Source organism: Tauraco erythrolophus, chromosome 8 (genome assembly GCF_009769465.1).
Source record: "Tauraco erythrolophus isolate bTauEry1 chromosome 8, bTauEry1.pri, whole genome shotgun sequence".
Classification (NCBI taxonomy): domain Eukaryota; kingdom Metazoa; phylum Chordata; class Aves; order Musophagiformes; family Musophagidae; genus Tauraco; species Tauraco erythrolophus.
In genome coordinates this window covers 31,730,114-31,748,864 of record NC_141472.1, presented here as the reverse complement: position 1 = coordinate 31,748,864, position 18,751 = coordinate 31,730,114, and the positions used below count along the sequence as shown (strand labels likewise).

Sequence of the window (18,751 nt, the reverse complement as noted above, 5' to 3'; positions counted from 1 at the left end):
TCACACCCCAGTCTCGTGTGCCAGGAGTCCTCCAAGCCAAGAGACATCAGAATGATGCTCAGGAAACCTTCCTCCAATTCCTTTGCTCCCACGCATTTCCTGTGAGACCTTGGTCCGCATGGCTGTGTCTCGGAGCCATAGGGTGTTGTTTCATGAGTCTCTGGTTTTGGCAGTAGAACTGGCTTACGCTCCTTCCTTCCTCCCACCTCCACAGGGATCAAGTGAGAAAGAAGCAAACAGTGGCACAGGGCAAGAACAAAGAACTACTTTGAAAGCTGGTCTCATTGCCATGGGGCTCAGGAAGTTACACCCTCATTTTCTTCAGCTGTGAAAGAGGGATATCACCATCTCCTTGTGCTATGTGACATCAGATACAAAGGATGAGGACAAACATGAGATGTTCTGAAGATGAATCTTGCCACATCTTGCATTTGATAATGATGAACTCCTTTGTACCTCTCCTGTTTTACTTGGTGAAATCAGTCAAAATTAAAAAAAAACACATAACAAAACAGAAAGAAGCCTATGAAATCTGTTTGAATCTGTTTGCAGCTTGACTTAGGCTCCATTCACCAGCGGGTAAGAGTGTGCCACTGAACAGCATACAGCCAAAGTGAGGAATTCCGTTACTGTTCAAGTACAGCTGAAGGCTGAACTTCAAATATGGTGTTTCAGAGTAGGGTCCCAGGAAGGGAAGCAAATAACAACACATAATCAGGCAACAGGCAGTGTTACCAAATGGCCAAAATCAAAGAACAGCTTTTATTGGTCAAAATAACCAAGAAAACATTTTCTTCCAATAAACAAAACCAAGCCCTAACTGAAACGGTGGTAAATCTTTGCTAACAAACCCCACATAAACTCGACTGTTCTTGTTCATGCTGTGGAAACATTTCTCCTCCTAAAGAAGTCAGTTTTCCCCTTAACCCTCCTGCATCACCAGAAGCAGGAAAATGGCAAAACTCAAAGCCGTTTAGGACAAGAGAACAAACACCCTGGGAGGTACGAGGAGTCTGTCTGCTTACACAAATGAAAGAGGCAGTTGGTGTCCGCAAACATCTTACATGCAAAGTATCTGAAATTACTACTGTCCCCTTTTCTGAAGATACAAACATTTTACTACATGAACTATACTTGTGTGGGGTTTTTTTTTTAAATCCCAGGACAGAGGTACAGCTGTGGCCTCTATAGGTTGCTAAAACTCAGATGCTACCTGCAGTTTATCAGTTAACAGTTCTCTATTCAGAAACCTTGGTGGTTAAAAAAGAAAAGTTGATTATACCAAGTTCTCAAGGCAAACTATCATATTAAAACTCAGCATTTACTCATGTCAGCGAAAGAAACACCAGTCAGTGAAAGCTGATGTTTGAGAAAACTTTGCCCTCCCTGGTAACAGAAATCTTGGAGGAAAGGAAAAAACAAGAGAGAGAGAGAGAGGGAGAGGGAGAGGGAGAGGGAGAGGGAGAGGGAGAGGGAGAGGGAGAGGGAGAGGGAGAGGGAGAGGGAGAGGGAGAGGGAGAGGGAGAGGGAGAGGGAGAGGGAGAGGGAGAGGGAGAGGGAGAGGGAGAGGGAGAGGGAGAGGGAGAGGGAGAGGGAGAGGGAGAGGGAGAGGGAGAGGGAGAGGGAGAGGGAGAGGGAGAGGGAGAGGGAGAGGGAGAGGGAGAGGGAGAGGGAGAGAGGGAGGGAGAGAGGGAGGGAGGGAGAGAGATGCGTCTGGGTGCAATACACCAGTCCCAATGGAGAAATTCTCAGGAATATTGTCACTAATTTCTTAATTAAGGGGGATACATTAACAGAAGCCATTTGAAAACATCTGGTTAACAAACAGTTATGCGAATCTGTTCCACTTACTGACACAGGTGAAAATTTAAGAAACAAAAAGGCAAAAAAAAAATAATCAGTGTCTTAAAAAAACGTATTGATATTTACACGCTGTGTTTTCCAAAACATCCCATGTCTCTGCACTGAGCTGCGTGCTGCACGCACGTCTCTGAGGCGTGTAGGCAGGGACAGCTGCAGCACATCCCTGCCCAAGCAGTGAAGCAACACTACGGAACTAAGGAGAACTTCAGCTCATGGGAGTTACTGCTGCTGCTGTGCACAGAACAGCACCGTGTGTGACAGGAATTCCACAGGAAACAGAGAGCCTCCTGCCCTAATCTAGACACGATTTTACAAAACATTTTGTGATCTAACACCCGTACTACACCTTTTGTAAGAAAATAGAGAGCAGCTTTCAGCTGCAGTTCTGCTAAACTACGGTAGGAAGGCTTCGCTAGCATGCCTCCGAAATTGGCAACCATCTGAGGTAATCGATGATGCTGTTAAACGCGCAGCCTTCATTTCTCGCCACCCGCACCAACTGTTGTCTCCTTGTTGAGTCCTCTGATCGACAAGTCGTAAACCACTTCCTCAATTTTCTTGACATCGTATTTAAGGCCATCGTAACGTTTCCTCAGAGAGTCATTCTTCAGGTTGAGGAGACGGAAGCCAGAATCCAGCTCGTTGATAAAAGTGGAGATGCGGAGAGGGCGGGAATAGTCACCAGCTGTGACGCTGTTCACTGCCAGTCTGGCCTATGAGAGGAAGACACACAGGAGCACATCAGCAGAGGAACCCACCCAAATCACATGACTATTCCCATCAGTTACTTTACCAAATGAAGCAGTTTTTTTTCCAGACAGACAGATTATTTAAACTTAGCTCCACCTTTTTGTTGATCACAATCCTGCATTTTCAATCAAGTGATTAGTTTAAATCTTAAAACAGCAGTGAGGAACAACTCTAGCATCCAGAAAGGCAGTTTGCTATATTTTTGGCACAAAATAGCACTTTGCAATATTTTTGGCTTATCAAAATGACACCAGCTTGAAGTCATCTCCTTGGTACTCCAGACTTTCACCCCCAAGCACAAGTACTTGTACTTGCAACCCAGAAGGCCAACCATAACCTGGGCTGCATCAAAAGAAGCGTGGCCAGCAGGTCGAGGGAAGTGATTCTGCCCCTCTACTCTGCTCTCGTGAGACCCCACCTGGAATACTGTGTTCAGCTCTGGGGTCCCCAACAGAAAAAGGACATGGAGCTGTAGGAGCAGGTCCAGAGGAGGGCCACGAAGATGATCCGAGGCCTGGAGCACCTCTGCTATGAAGACAGGCTAAGAGAGTTGGGGCGGTTCAGCCTGGAGAAGAGAAGGCTCTGGGGAGACCTTCCAGCAGCCTTCCAGTACTTGAAGGGGACCTACAGGAAAGCTGGAGAGGGACTTTTTACAAGGGCATATAGTGACAGGACAAGGGGCAATGGCTTTAAACTGAAAGAGGGCAGATTTATATTAGATATAACGAAGAAATTCTTCACTGTAAGGATGGTGAGGCACTGGAACAGGTTGCCCAGAGAAGCTGTGGATGCCCCATCCCTGGAGGTGTTCAAGGCCAGGTTGGATCAGGCTTTGAGCAACGTGGTCTAGGGGAAGGTGTCCCTGCCCATGTCGGGGGGGTTGGAACTAGATGATCTTTAAGGTCCCTTCCAACTCAAGCCATTCTATGATTCTAAGTTCAGATCAAGGTGTTGTGTATCGTAACTTCCAGGAACAACTTGGGAAAGTTAGAAAACACATTACTTCCTCCCCTCCAAGTCAGTTTCAATCCAAATATATGCATGAGTATCTCCCTTACCAGCTCACTGGCGAGAGTTAATACACCAGAAAGATAGTCTTCAATGTCCAGGTGAAAGCCTCGCTCTCGATCGGCTTCAACTAAGATGGAAAACAAAGTGGTAATCTGGTGGCACAGAACATGAGCAAAACCAGCGAGCTGAAATTGCATTTGTTTACTGGAGCTAATCTGAAATATCAAATTTATGAGATATTATTATGAAATAAAAGTCAGCCTTTTCCTGTACGTGATGCGATTACTGCCTCTTCTCAGGGTTTCGATTTAGCATCTCGTACATCCTCAGCTGGGCGTGCAATAGGTTATAACTGATCCAACAGAATAACTGAATTTACATTAATACATGGGAGAGGGGTCTGTACTCCTTTTTAGAAAAGTATTTTCCTAATTTTTTTTTTCCCCAAAATACTTTGCTCTGGGAGGACAGAGTTCTCTTCTAGCATAAAAATTTAATGTTTTCCACACTTTTTAAACATCAGAAACAAAAAGTGAGAAAAATAAGCTCTCATCTTTGTATTACTTTTTTGGTAGATTTAGGCAATTTGAATGAATAATCTTCATTGATGAAGAACTTATTAATGAACAAATGCTTTTGTTCACATTAGGTTTTCTGATTTCCACCCTCTAAAAGAATTTGGGTTTTTTATATAATGAAATCAAACACCAGACATGTTTGGAAATCTGCTTCTTGGGAAGAAATGACTTCTGCTGTTTCCCTGTACCTCTGAAAGCTGCAACATCTAAAAACACCACAAGCTTTTTCTCTTCAGCTACAACATTAACTTACTCCCAAGTATTTCTGCCACAGCTTCTCGGGTCACTAACGTTTCTGACTCCAAGTAGACTACAAATGCTGCCAGAAACACCAACCGCTGAAGCACAAACCTCCAATGCTCATGAAATCTGTTGAAGAAAACACCAAGTCAAGGTATAAATAAGTAACATCTATTACTGGAGAGTCAGGCAACAAGCGAATGTTATGTTTTCCACCTTTACATGTAGCACTTTGCAATATTTTTGGCTTATCAAAATGACACCAGCTTGAAGTCATCTCCTTGGTACTCCAGACTTTCACCCCCAGGATGCCACACTGGACGCTGGCATTTGCTCACACCTCTCACACACCTACTCGGTTCATGGAGTTTTTCAGGCTGTCGTGCCCACGAGACAACCAAGGCTTTCCCTCCCATCTTCCCTCAGCAGATCTGAGCTGACAAGATTCTTGTTCTTTGAAATGTTCTTGCTAGACGCTGTCACCTTCTGGCAGCGACAAAGCACAAAGGTGACAACTTCATTTAGTATCTGCAGCATCAGACAGCCATTTCGTGACAGATTTAGAGCTCTGTTTCCAGAATGCCCCAAACCTAACAAGTTAACTGAAATTAATGGAGCAGCAAATGCTCTGCTCCCAGAAACAAGGGCAGCTCCAAAAGAACACCAATTTCTTAAACTTCCCTTTTTCTTTTTAAAAAAGGCTTTCTAGAAAAAGAATTAAATACTAGATATTTTTAGTGAACAGTTATAGAGTGTGTGAGCAAAAACATTTTTTACCTATGCTGAAAAACCTCACACTTCTCTATCATGATTTACTTTTCAAACAGAAAGAAACATTTGGCCCGTAAACCTTTAAATCATTCTTCCACAGTAACGATGCCAGAGGTGCCCAGACAATTCCCATATCCATGTCTGGTTGTGTGTGATCCTGCACACCTGTAATACTGATCAGCAGGAAACTTGGTCTTCAGAGATTCCAGCTGTGTTCTCACTGTACCAAAATGTTCACGAGCCTTCTGACATTTCTTTGGTACTGAAAAAGAAACAGCGCAACATTCAGTACTTGACAGAGAGCAGGGTTTTGGGAAGAGAGAGCTTTCTAACGCAGTCTGCTGTTTGTGCTGCTTTGCTGCCCAACAGAGGGTCCGACATTTGGAATCGATCTAAGAAACACTCATTGTCGCGCCATGACTCACACAGGTCGATGAGAAATACGCCTCAGTTCTGGGCTGTCTAATCTGCCCCAGCCCTTAGTTCCAACCTTGAGGCAAGATGCCCCAGTGTTATTTGAGAATCACTGCTAATCGTGACTAATGACTGCTGCTACAAAACTTCTGTCGTGGATGAAGAACCCGTTCTGTAATGGGCTCTGACAGAAGAATACACTGGAAAGGTCACATGGCCTGCAGACCAAGAGGCCACGGCGGATACAAATGGATGGAGGCAGGAACAGAGGAACACAGGGTCGATGTGGTGTCTCACTGCAGGACAGATGACAAGCAGCAATGGAGAAAGGCTGAAAAAGGCATCTAGCTAAGACCTCATCTAAGGTAGCAAAGCGGCAACTTCATTCGAGGTCTGTAAGTGCAGAAGAGCTAAGGCTATTGTAAGAGATACTGGGGGGCCAGGGAGGGAGCCAGCAAAAGCAGCGACATGGCTAAAGCCCCCTGCCATGAGCCCACCCGCGCAGCAGCACCCTGGAGTGGCGGGGCTGCAGCTGGCACTGCCCAAGGAAGGACGTGGCGGAGATCAGGCATGAGCTGGTAAAAGGACTTCTTGAGTTTTAGCTGTGTGGATGGAGTAAGAGAAAGGGGCGGCCAGCTGGGATGGACAGGTGTTACACAAAGAAACAAAATGTTCTGGAGAGTGCCCTCACACAGCAGTTGAGAAGAAAGAGCAACAGCCAGATGACAAGCAACAGAAGAGCACTGCGCACAGCAGCCGGCCCCCAGGAAAGCACACGCGCCAAGCAGCACTGCCCAGCACCTTGTACGGCCACAGGAAAAGCAGCTTTTCTTCCTCTCTTTAAATATTATGTTTTTTTTTTTTCTTATTGTTCAGAGTTAGGTTAGACGAGGCGCAGCACCCCTTCAGCAAACTGCATTTCCTGCTTTAAACAATGTATTTGAAGGAACCGGGGTTTAGCCTGCCCAGTGCATGTGTCACCTCTGCAGAGCAGAGAAATCGTCTCTTGTTTACGTACCACCTCCTGCCACCTCCTGGTTTTGACAGGAGTTACAGCCACGCTGCACCTGCAGTACCAGGGCCCGACGGAACGCATCAAAGCAGCTTCTCTTAACTGCAGCCTTCTCAGAAATCCTGGTCACGACCCAAGGAAGGCAGAAGATCCACCTGACAGGCTCTTCTGCATCTTGATATATCGATCTAGAATTTTTTTAAACAAGATCCATAGAAGCTAAATCTGAAAGCTGTGATGAATGATTTTTATCAAAAAAGCCCTACTAAGAGTCACTTCGGTGTGTTTAAAAAATTTATTTCAATTAATAAAACATAATTTGTTAAAAAAAAAGGGCACTTCAGAAGGTGAAAGTGCTCCATGTGGCAGCCAGAACAAAAGAAATGTGTGAAGCTCACTGACAGTTTGCCCTTTGAACACCATCCTCAAACTACGGTGCCTGCCTCAGCCCTGTAAGCTGCCACATGGCAGCTGGGGACAGAGTAAGGAATAAATTTGCATTTTGGCTTCTGTCAAAGGAACCTGTGACAAAAATAAACCATCTTTACTGTAAAGCTTCAGACAACGGTGCCCAACGATACACACATAACCTCCCAACTTCAGACTACCCTGTGCATCCTTGCCTATCACCACCGCTGTTTTGTAAACTTCACAGGACGTGTTTCCAGAGCAAAGATACATCAAGTTGGCTTTGGGCCTCTGAAGACCCTACCTGTCCCTCAGACTCACGTCACCGGACAGCAGGCTGCAGCACACACGCCCCGAACAGCGTTCTGAGCAGTTCCCACACTCCGTGTCAGACAGGGAGCTGAGGGAGTGGAAGGAGAGATCCTCTGACCCTGTTGTGGAGGCTGCTGGCCTGAGGCTCTGCTGGTTTTCCTTCCCCTCCCTACAGCTGAACACAGGCTGTGACCGAGAGCGCTTGTCCCACTGCTAAACACAGCTTCACTCTCAGCGCGGGGAGCAACCCCAGAGAAGCTGCTCTGTGAAAGAGCTGCTGCCTGTGCGTAGGTGGCTGCCCACAGTGGAAGAGGTTAGATGAAAAACTGAATGGAAACAGGTTTAGCCAAGAGGTATTTTAAGTCCCAGGAGAACAGAGGAAAGGAACTGTGCAAGATAACGTTTTAAACACCACTGACTGGTACAGGAAATTGCCCTCCGTTGAACTCCCAGCTGTCCTGTAGTTCTGTTAACAGAGCTCACGTAACCCCGTACCCTTCTCTTTGGTAGGATGGGTGGCTCAGCCTGGTGCAAATCCTTTCCCTGTTTTCACTGGCTCTCTGTTGTCTCCTTGAGTTTCCATCAATCTACCTCAATTGATGATGCAAGAATAACTACAAAAGATCAACCAGCAGGCTGCTGGAGCAAGAAAGTCATCTCCCACTTACGCTGGCACAAGGGAAGATGCACAATAAGCAATGGAGCTTCTGTTGGCAGCAGCGCCAGCTTACACCACCCACGGCAATACAGCTGCAGTCACCAAGCACCATTAGCTACTGTCACCTGTGAACTTGGAATAATTAATAGTATTTTCACTTTTTTATTAATTAGGGTGTAGTTTATGTAGTTTATTTATAATTTCATATTTTTATAGTAGAGTTAACAGTTTTTCTTACATCTGGGAATAAATAAATATAAGGCTAAAAATCTTGTTGCTACAAAGTCTAGCCAGAACTCTGTGGCAATGAATAATCCTCTTTCATAGTTACAAGTCCTTGTTTATCCCTTTTTAATCTGCTAAGGAAGACTCATTCTAGTTTCTTAGTCAGTAAAAACGTGGTACTGACTCAAACGACGAGATGCCGTAGTATGCCAAGCAGCCATTGAAGCCCACTACACTGCAGAACTACAACCATTATCAAATAAAACTGCAGTCTAAATGTGTGACATCTGACAAGCACTATTTTTCCCCGACAATCGTTACCTTAATTGGCATAATGTTACTCTGCTGCAAACCTTCACTAATCTAAACCTTTATTGGCTTTATTATGCTTATAATTGATGACTGACAGGTCTATTATCATGAGTTAACTCCTAACCTATTAAGTATTCATTATCTTTGGTATTACAAGAACAATAAGTTCAGCTTCTTTTTTTTCCCCTTCTCTCTCTCCAGCTCCAGCACAAGTGTGCTGGAGAACGTCATTAGGCTGAAAACAGCCAGTCAGCTCTGCAGGTGAATAAAACAGCACCCAGTGAGCTTTCTTCTTCTGTTCAACTTCAAAGGGTGGCCTGCCACATTCCTCCCCTTCCCAAATTCCTCTCAAGAGTTTCCAGGAAAGTCAGAATGGTTGCTTCTTCTCAGGAAGCATTTTGACTTGAAAAAATAGCTTTTTAAGTCACATATTTAAAGGAAAATTCTGTGTATTCCAGTAGCTTCACCAGTAAGTCTAAAAACAAGGATATGGCAGCAAGAAGAGCACTTTTGGCATCCAGGTCTGTAGTATTGTTCTCATGCCCTGGAGGAGAGGGGTTAGCTCAGGAACATCACGTTAAAGATCTTCAACACATATGGACTGAAAGCAAGCAATCAGGCTAGCTACAACCCAAATCTCAAAACCGTCAGAATGATTCCAGTTGTCGCTCCCCCATACATCAAGGACAGCTCCTGCTTTACAAGCCTTTGTGTCGCAGCTGGAAGGCTTCAGGCGGCTCCAAGCAGACCAATGTTCTAACGTGAAGGCTTTAGGCTCTACTCTAAGGAAGACCCACACTCCTCCAAGGCTCAGGAGGAAATGCCTCGCCCATAGGCGTAAACACCCTGCCTTAAATAGTCAGGAGTCACATAGTTTGCTAGATGGGTCAAGGCTATTGGTCACTTGACCATCCATCTCCCAGAGTGATTGGCTGAATACTACAGCACCTGTTTCAAGGTAACTTTCCCAGTGTAACGAGCTACAGGTGTTTCTTAGTTAGCCTGCATAGGGAAAGAACTTTCACAGGATGCTGCAGCAGCCAAAAGGTTTCTCCACACCTTTGCAATTCCCTTTAGATTTTAGAACATTAAGCAGATCTTACACACGTGCCCACATAGTCAGTCTTGTACAAACCAGACTAAAGTCCTTCCTTCCCACACCACCCTGAGCACCCCCTAGAGCACCACAGCTTTTCGGGGGGTGAGTGAAGAGGTGAGGAAGAACATACAGGTACAAAGCCTCAACAGGTCATGTTGGAATTAGCAGAATATAAAAATCTCCATACATGTCACGTAGTGGGGAGCGTATGAGCGAACTCGGCAACCCCGAAACAAGCAGCTGTAAAAACAACACGCTCTTCTGCGCTCAGGCAGCGAACGCCCTACTGGGGAGGGAGAGAGGGAAAGAACGGCATTTCCTGAGGATGAACGGCGGCTTTTCTAATTACCCGCCTCGAAGCCTGGCAGCTGCGCCCCCCACGACCCAGCAGCCTCCGAGAAGCCCGCGCAGAGCACTCCCGGAGCGCCCACGGGCGACAGAAACCTGGAAAAGGCGCGCCCGTGACGAAGGGACCCGCGCACCCCGGGGGTGCTTCCCGCTCCCTCGGGGCAGGCGGAGCGCGGGACTCACTGTCCTGGAAGCCGGCTCCCTGGTGCACGCCCTGCAGCAGCGTGAGCACCTCCCGCGCCGTCTGCTCCAGCGCCTGCACCACCTTCCGGATCTCCTGCGGACACAGCGCGCTGTCAGGCAGGGTGCGGCGCCGGGCCCCGCGCCTCCCTCCCGCCCGCCCCGGCCCCGCGCCCACCTCGCGGATGTCCTGGTCGGCGGTGAGGACGCCCTGCAGCGCGATGAACATGTCGCTCACCGACATGGTGTCCGCCGCCGCCTCTGGGGCCTCCCGCGCCCGCAGGGGGCCTTCCGTGCCGCTGGCGCGGGGGCTGCCCCGCGCAGTGCCTGGCCGCGCCACGCCGGCTTGCCCCGCGCAGTGCCTGAGCGGCCGAAGGAGCCGGGGGAAGGCGGAGGGGGCCGCGCGGGCCGGTGCCCGTGGGGAGCTGCTCGCCCGGGGGGGCCGCGTGCGTTTCAGAGCCCGGCTCCCGGTGCGGCGGGGCCGGGCCCGGGGACGGCGCCCCGTTGCTACGCTACGCGGCGCGAGGAGAGAGGGGGGAGCGGTTTGCCAGCAGCGCCGGGCCCCGTTGCTAGGAGACAGCTCCCCGCGGCTCTGCGCCTGCGCGCTCCCCTGCCGCGCGACGCCGCGCGACACCGCGCGCGAGAAGAGTGACGCGCTTCCGGCGGCGGCGCGAAGGGCAGCATGGCGGTAGCGGCGGAGGCTGTGTCGGCGGCGGCTGTACCCGCGTCTGCTCTGGCGGCGGCGTCGTTTCTGGCCTTGGAGCCGCAGCGGCAGCGCGAGTTCCAGCAGAAGGTGCAGCGGGCCCGCGGTAACCGGGCGGCCAAGGTGAGCGGGGCCCGTCGCGGGCGGGGGCGGCCCGGCCCGGCCTTTTGCTTCCCTTTTCTCCTTTTCCCTTTTTCCTCCTTCCTTTCGCCCCCCCCCCCCCCCCCCCCCCCCTTCCGCCCTTTTTCCCCCCCTTTCCCCCCGTGCTGACGCGGCTGCTGTGCCCCGCAGGAGAAGCTGACGCCGGGCGTGGTGTACGTGGGGCACCTCCCGCGGGGTCTCTGCGAGCCCCAGATCCACGAGTACTTCGGGCAGTTCGGGACGGTGACGCGGCTTCGCCTCTCCAGGAGCAAGAAGGTAACGAGCCCACCGCCCGGCCCCACCTGCGCCCCTCGGCCCCCGGCGGAGCCCCGGGCGCTCCGGAACCTCCCGGTTGCCGTCCGGCTGGTGCTGCTCGAGAGGTGCCCGAGCCGCCGCGGTGCGTTTAGAGCTGTCTGCCTTTTCCTGGGCCGGGCGGGCTTTTTGAGGCGCCGAGACTTCCTCCCTGCACGAGCCGCCGACTCGTGAACGAGCAGAATTAACTCCTCTTTGCGGTGTCTTCAGCAGCTCCGCGTGTCGTGCCCGGCTGTCCGGCGTGCTGCCTGCGATGCGCACCGCTGGAAAACCGTGCTGCAGTTTCACGAGTGGACAACGGGGCCACCATACGTCACGGCTTGTCCTAAAACCAGCACCTCCACAGCGAGTGCCGGGCTGACCGCAGCACATGAGGTGCTGCCTCGGGGGTTAACTGGATGATCTTTCAAGATCCCCTCCGACCCAAACCGTTCCATGATTCCGTGACTGCCAAAAAGCAGTTTGAACAACAGTTAATGTAGCCCTTTTTTTTTCCAGAAGTAAATACCTTATATGAGGAGTGTTGCCAGAATACAGTAATTCAAGGTAGAACGTGCAGTGTCATGGGAAAGGCTCCATTTTAGCTTTCTTGTTGCTCTGTGCTCACTGACTTTAACTTCTCCATTCTGGATTTACCATCCCACCGTAATATGGCTGTGTACTCTCGGTGACAGCAGCGCAGGAGCAGCAATGCAGGGCAGCTTTTTCTTTAACAAATATGTGTTGGTGAGCAGTGTGTTTCATATGCAAATATATATACACGAATAATGTCTTAGCAATTCAGGATTAAATCTGGAGCTTTTCCTTATTTCACTGGATTCTATGAAATTACTTATGTGTAGCTAAGAATGGACTATGACTTCAAAAACCTAAAGTAGTTTTAATTTGGTTCTTCAGGTGTTGAAGCATTGTTTCAGGTTCTTTCTGTCGTTGCTTGCAGACCGGAGCTAGCAAAGGCTATGGATTTATAGAGTTTGAGTCTGACGACGTGGCCAAGATCGTTGCAGACACAATGAACAACTACCTGTTTTGTGAAAGACTGCTGAAGTGTAAGTCCTCTCACATGCAAAGCATGTTTACAGTTCCTTTTGATATTTTTTTTACTTTTGGAGAATCTTGGTGTGGTTTTTTTTTTTTTACAGTGAAGTTTTGTTCCAAAAGAGTGTTCTGTGAGGCTGAGCTTTTCTTGTTTTTTTTCCATGTGTAAGGAACACCCCCAGCACCCTTGCGTTCACTGCTAAATTTTTTTTTTCCTTTAGGCTGATAGTGCTTGTTGTGTACTCTCAGGGAGCAGTGGGGTTTGCTGTGAAGACAGTTGCTTTAGTGTGGAAATTCTTTATTGTTTGTAACTGTTGCAGCTGGTGTCTTTAGTTAGATGTAAAGGGCTTTTTTGATTAGAAGATGAAAGAAATTAGCAAGTTTCTCAGACGTGGTGGTAGCAACACTTGCTTTGTAAAGGATTATGAACTATATATATGTGTCAGCTTTTGAAAAACAAGTTTCTCTGGCTGTTTCCTGGATGAAACTGAAAAAGTGTTCTTTTCTTCCATCCATCTGTCCATTATTAGTTCTCTTACTAGCAAGTACTTAATTATTTTCTATTTTCTCTTTTGGATAGTGTGGATAATGTGGATAACGTTATAGTAAGAACTGAGTAGTGTTATGGGAGTACATTTGATAAGAAGAGTAGGTCTGCTGTAACTCGATGTCATGTGTTTATGATACAGGTCAGTTCATGCCTCCTGAAAGGGTCCGTGAAAACCTCTTCAAAAACAGCAACAAAATATTTCTGAAGCCTTCTCAGCCCGCGGTGAGGCGGTACAATAAGATCCGTTCACTCGTTCAGAAGGCAAAGATGGCGAAGCGGCTGCTACGAAAGGAGAGACTTCTACGGAAGAGGCTGGCCGAGAAGGGGCTCGATTATGACTTCCCAGGATTTGTAAGTCTGGCGTGGTTTTGATGAGTGTTTTATGCAAAACATGTTTCTAAGGTTGTGCTAAATAAAAGAAAATAATGTGGATTTTGTGGAATTGGTAAAAGAGCTGGAGCATCAGGGGGACTTACTTGCATTAAGAACTGTATAGAAACTTCTGGAAATTGGTGTAGTGCTGTTGCTGGATCATACTATGTGTATGTGTGGATTTTCTTTTAGAGAAGTAAATAAGTAACAGCAAAGTGAAGACATTCCTTTTCTTGTGTTAGTGTGGGTGGTTGGATATTCTGTGGTTTTCGTATTTGTCTGTAGGTCACAGAAGAGCGACAGGGGCTCTCCCCAAGCCCATGGAAGGCTTTGGTAGCCTTATGTACCCTTGGTGGGCATATGACGGCAGGTGCCAAGACCAGAGCTTCCCTCCCTGGACCTTCCCTGAGCTAACCAAGCTTATCGCCCATTTGTGGAGTGCTTGGGTGAATATTTGGTTTTTACGCAATGCTGTTTAATATGGTATTCTTTTAAATGCGTAGTAGCAGCTTTTCTTACGTTGCTTTGAGTGGTTTTGTTCAAACTGAATCACCTCTGTGGCACTGTAAGTAATTTTATTAATTTAAACCTAATTGCCGGAGCGAAGGTTTTGTAGTTATGAAGCAAAGAAACATATAAACTTTTGAGTGACTGCGTCTTGACAGGGACGTTTATAGTGATCTGCCTGATCTCTCTTGCTTCCTAGGCTGCACAGGAGCTTTCCATGAAGAGAAGGAAAGTTAAAACATCCAAGAAGTCAAAACTGAATGCTTCTTTGAGCAGCCAGGTAAGACCGAACAGGCCTGGTAGAGCCCAGCGCCGTGGTCCACTGTTCACACTGGGGCATATGTTTCAAGTCTGCAGCTGGTTCTTTCATATTAATTTTGACAGTTAAAAACCTTGCCATTGTTTGCTTGAGAGATTTTTATGCCAAAAATAGGTCCTCTTTAATGGGGGAGAGTGGTCGGATCCTCTCAGTTCTTTCTCCTGTGGGAGTATTTAGCAGCAAAGGCTTCTGCTCAGCACGTTGTAACCAGCAGTACTGGTCCCAAGGTGCGTCCAGGCAGCAGTGTGTCTGCTGTCAGCCACTGCTGTTCAGCACTAACTTGAGACAGGAGAAATGCAGGACACTGGGGACCGTCACCTCTAAGTCACCTACATCTGTGCTTTAAACTGGTACGAAACGATCTCCTTGCTGGCATCCTTCTGTTGGCCTGAGCTACACTGTGATATCAGCCTGTTTTGACAAAAAGGAAGTCGAACTGTTAGTACAGTCTAGTGCTGTCTGTCCCCATTACATACCATACTGTCCCTCCTCCCTCATGCTCTCCAGGCGTGGTATTCCAGTATTTTGAAAACTAATGCTGGCTAAAACTAGCAGTAGGAGGAAAGGAAAGCTCAGGTCATCAGATTTGCGGCGCTGACAGTCTGAAAAGTCTGTCAGGTATTAACATATCTATTTTGTTTCATCACTGTTGAGAGTTTGGTTTTGTTTATTTTAATGTTGCTGGATTTAATTGTGATAAGTGGGACAGGGCTGGTTGTGAGAAAGACAAGGTAATGCATGCATGCAGTCAGCTGGGTTCTGAGAACTTACGAGATAACGAAACTGGGATGTTTCAGCTCTGCTACGGGCTTGGATGTGCATTTCTGTATGCCAGTCTCAAATATACTTTTTTTTCCCCTGATTCTTTTCCTCTTCACTTTCTTAGTGCTTTGAGACAGAAATACAAAGTTTAGGAAGCAAATCTGCATAATGACATGTTAGAAAATGTGAATTAACTTAAATTTGCTTTTCACATACACTTTTTTGAAGATGACACTTTTGTCTGAGGAAATGCTGTCTACAAAAAATAGCTAGTTATAAAAAGAAAGCAATTTTCCCTAATGTGGAATTTGTGAAGGAGAGCTGGAGCGAGGTGCCTTGTGGTGCCACAGAGGCAGTGACAACTTTCTCAGGCAGATGTTTTGCAATGAATCATGTTTTTCTGATCTCTTCAGGATCCTACTCCAGTCTGTACTCCAACAGTGCTCGAGCGCCGGAAAGCTTCTCAGGCGGATGATGACACAGAGGACAATGAAATAACTCTCAGACTGCCTCCTGCCAGCGTTCAGAATGCTGTGCAGAGACTGAAGAAGCAGCCAAGAAAAAGACCAAACCTGAAGAAACAGAAATAGACTTAAAATTTGGCTGTAGCCATGTTTTTCCTCAACTCAAAAACTGGCAAGGTGGAGCTTCTAGTGGCTCTACTGCCCTGGCTTGGTTCATCTTGACTGTTTCAGTCTTTCCTAGGCAGGGAATCTATTCACAAATCCTCCCCCTGCTGTTTAGCCATCAGAGGACCTATGGTCTCCTCTGTCTCTGAAGATACTCTTGACTGTGCTTACAAGTGCCCGTGCTGTGATGTTGTGACAGGCCTACAGCCGTGCCAGAACCTTCAGTTAATTCTGTAACTTGTCTCTAGCACTCACTGTTTTGAAAGAAAATGTGAGGCTGTCCATTCAGAGCTTGCTGGTGCAGGCTGTAGGTTACATTTCTAGTTAATGACAGGTTATTAAAAAAAATAATTAACCATGTTTCTACTATGTTGGCTCTTGGTAGTGGTTCTTCTGTTTAACTGAATGCCTGCGATTCTCCCATAGTTACACAAATAGAGGGTGAGGGATTTTTTCCCCAAGGAAGACACGCCTTGAATTTCATCTCCTGTTTGTGATCGGTCAAGATCTGCCTGTACCATCCAGGGCAGAGGCAAAGGCAGAATGCCACACTGCCTGAGCAAGCCAGTGCATCTCAACCCTGCTTTCAGTACCTGGGAAACTCAGGCTTTACTGGAACATGGAGTTGCAGAGGACTTGGGAAGGACTGGGATTAGGAAGGTGTTAAGAGACAGAAAAAGATGGCTGAAGTCACTGGCATTCAGGATGCCCATTCCTTTCCCTGTGCAGGCAAAGGTTTGTGTTTTGTGAGTACACACTCCTCCTGGGGAGGCTGTGTGTTCTGTCGGCTGGTGGCTCAGCCAGAGTCACAGCTGCGCGCTCATTCTCCGCACGCTTGTGTAAAAGGTCCCAGGCGTGCACGTGCTGACCTACTGCTTTGACTCTGGGCGGACCAAACAAAGGTGACTTGACCACTCTCCGGCTTTGTGTGCCATAAACGTGCTGTTCCCTGGTTTGGAAAACATTCAAGGACCTGCAAAGTGTGGCTGCCTTTAGAGGGGCTTCTCACTGAACTGTGGAGAGGAACAAATGGTGACAAGTATCTTACATACAGCAAAACATGAATCTTTTGGCTGCACGGGGAGAGGAATGGGCATCTTGTGTACTGAGCAAAGCTCTTTGAGATGCATCAATCACTGGAGCAGTCTAGGTGGTATTAGGAGTTCCGTCATCCTTTGGGCCCTGCAGCACCTTGTCCCTGTATTTTAGTTTCACTGTCTACATAAAACAGGGGTATCTTCTGCTTCAGGGGGTCATAAACACATCGCAACATCACAGTGAGCCTCTGGGCGGGTGAACCAGGGATGGGAAAGGAGGTTTTTGTTACCAGGAGTGTGAGTTCAGGCAATGGAGTGTAGCTTTTTGTTGTGCATCAAGATTTATTCTTGTTCCAACGTAACTTGTCATAGCTGACTGCAAATACCCGGTCCTGTTTGAAAATGCAGTTTGTGCAATTAAAATTTGGATTTCATTGCAAATCTGAGACCTGCAGAAATTCCAGTTTGGGTTTTGTGGCATGTACTTAGCCTTGATGTTTCGTTGTCTGAGATAAAATGCTCTCTGCTGCTGTTGGCTGTAGGTCAGGCTTGGCAGAAGATTTCAGAGGAAAGCCCAGGTGGTAATAGCCGTCTGCTCAGGTAGGTGGCTGGTGCTAATTCCTTGGCTATTTTAAAACTTGGACTCCTGGCAGAGATCTGAGCCATTGGCTTGGCTAATTCTGTCCTATCTGGCGTGATCACTTGAATAATCATGTGACCATAACGACATTTGCTCAGTGACTTGACTTGGATCATTCTCCTTTGTCACTGAACTAGGGGGGGAAGCCCCTGGGATGAGAGTGTCTCTATATCAAATGCTTGTCATCTTAGGTGTGCCAGGGAGACTGTTCACCAGCCCCGACAGTCACCAACAATCCTTGCCTTTTAGGAGCAGTGTTGCCACGTACATCTGCAGGGTTGCTTCGCTGTGAATAGTTTGATGTGAAACAGGCAGTGTTCACACCTCAAACCCATGGAAAGTACATCCTTAGCTGAGGTTTGGGATAAACGTCATCGGAGTGGTTGGCAGAAATTGCATGTCTGTTAGTAACTAACATGCAGCTCTGAGAAAAACTCTTCGACCTCAACATCATACTGCAGACAGCAGAAGAAGAGAAGCAAAATGTATCTGTCCAGGGTGGACAGTTTTCTTCTAAAATCTGTGTTCATAACCTCATGTTGTGAAAATGAAGATGGCTGTTGGGTCAAGATGAACTAGAACTGTGGCTGCACTTCGACCTGTCTGGAGCTGAATTTCTTGGGCGCAGTCTGACACTGGGAGGCAGCACACTTCCGTTGTGCGGATGCATGCTGCCCTCTGACAGGCACAAGGTTTCCTGGCAAATGACCTCCTGGATTTGTAAGGAAGCCGGTCTAGTCCAGGCAGTTCAGAGTGACTGGCTGCATTCATGTGACTAACGCATCTCTAACATGATTTAAGAATATGGGAGAAATCTTGTGTATGGATCTCAACCAAATAGCCCCATTTCTTTGGTGCTGCCACAAATACTTCTTCCAAGGCTGTAGGAGTTAAAGCTGCTCTTCAGAAAACTTACTTTGGAGTAACTTACCCAGTGCAGTTCCACGTTCACCGAGGCCTGAGCAGCTCTGTTCCTGTGCTTCCTGTTCTAACCCCTTGGCCTGCATTTTGAACCGAGTTGCTTTCTCCCTACTCTGCTTCTGGTACCGTGCTCCTCTGTGTCTGCCGTTCCGCCCCTGCCTGGAAGCCTGTGCTGCGTGCTGCTTTCTTCCGACTTTGGCTCTGTTGGCTTCTTTCCATGCTGCTTGCTGTGCCTGGGTTTTTCATACTGCTTCCTGTGCCTGGACTGTCCTGTCAAGCTGCACAAGGTTCCAGGGACTTAGCTTCTGCAGATCTCTTGGCAAGGTTTGTGCCTTGGAGCCAGCAGCCTGGTTGCTGCTCGCTCTCCATATTCATACAGGAGTGCGAGCCTTGATGGGAAGACGTTCAAGAAAGCTGTGCTCACAGTAAAGCTTGCTTCCTGCTGTACTTCTCCTTTTCCTTCCTTTTGTTTATTTGTATTCCTTCCACTGAGATCAGCTTAGATGGCAAATCTGAAAAGCAAGGAAAGAAAATTCTGTGCTGCCTTGAGTAAAGCGCAGCGATACCCAGGCTGCAGCAAGGAACTCTCGGCAGCAGGGCAGATTTTCTTGGTGATAGTTTCTGTTTTTAGGCTGCCTG

General features: G+C 47.6%; 2 protein-coding genes across 2 annotated transcripts; one reads left to right on the top strand and one right to left on the bottom strand.

Moving 5' to 3' along the window:
- Positions 1-1,698: 1,698 nt before the first annotated feature.
- TSN (translin) lies at positions 1,699-10,441 on the bottom strand. Its single transcript, XM_086615819.1, has 6 exons — positions 10,360-10,441; positions 10,185-10,278; positions 5,379-5,475; positions 4,456-4,571; positions 3,672-3,751; positions 1,699-2,576 (listed from the first exon to the last, which is right to left on the bottom strand). The coding sequence occupies exons 1-6, from the start codon at positions 10,423-10,425 to the stop codon at positions 2,340-2,342; spliced, it is 690 nt and encodes a 229-aa protein (XP_086471945.1). The 5' UTR covers positions 10,426-10,441; the 3' UTR covers positions 1,699-2,339.
- A 422-nt stretch (positions 10,442-10,863) lies between these two features.
- On the top strand, positions 10,864-15,929 carry NIFK (nucleolar protein interacting with the FHA domain of MKI67). Its single transcript, XM_086616162.1, has 6 exons — positions 10,864-11,007; positions 11,176-11,301; positions 12,278-12,386; positions 13,065-13,276; positions 14,004-14,084; positions 15,299-15,929. The coding sequence occupies exons 1-6, from the start codon at positions 10,864-10,866 to the stop codon at positions 15,473-15,475; spliced, it is 849 nt and encodes a 282-aa protein (XP_086472288.1). The 3' UTR covers positions 15,476-15,929.
- Positions 15,930-18,751: the final 2,822 nt, after the last annotated feature.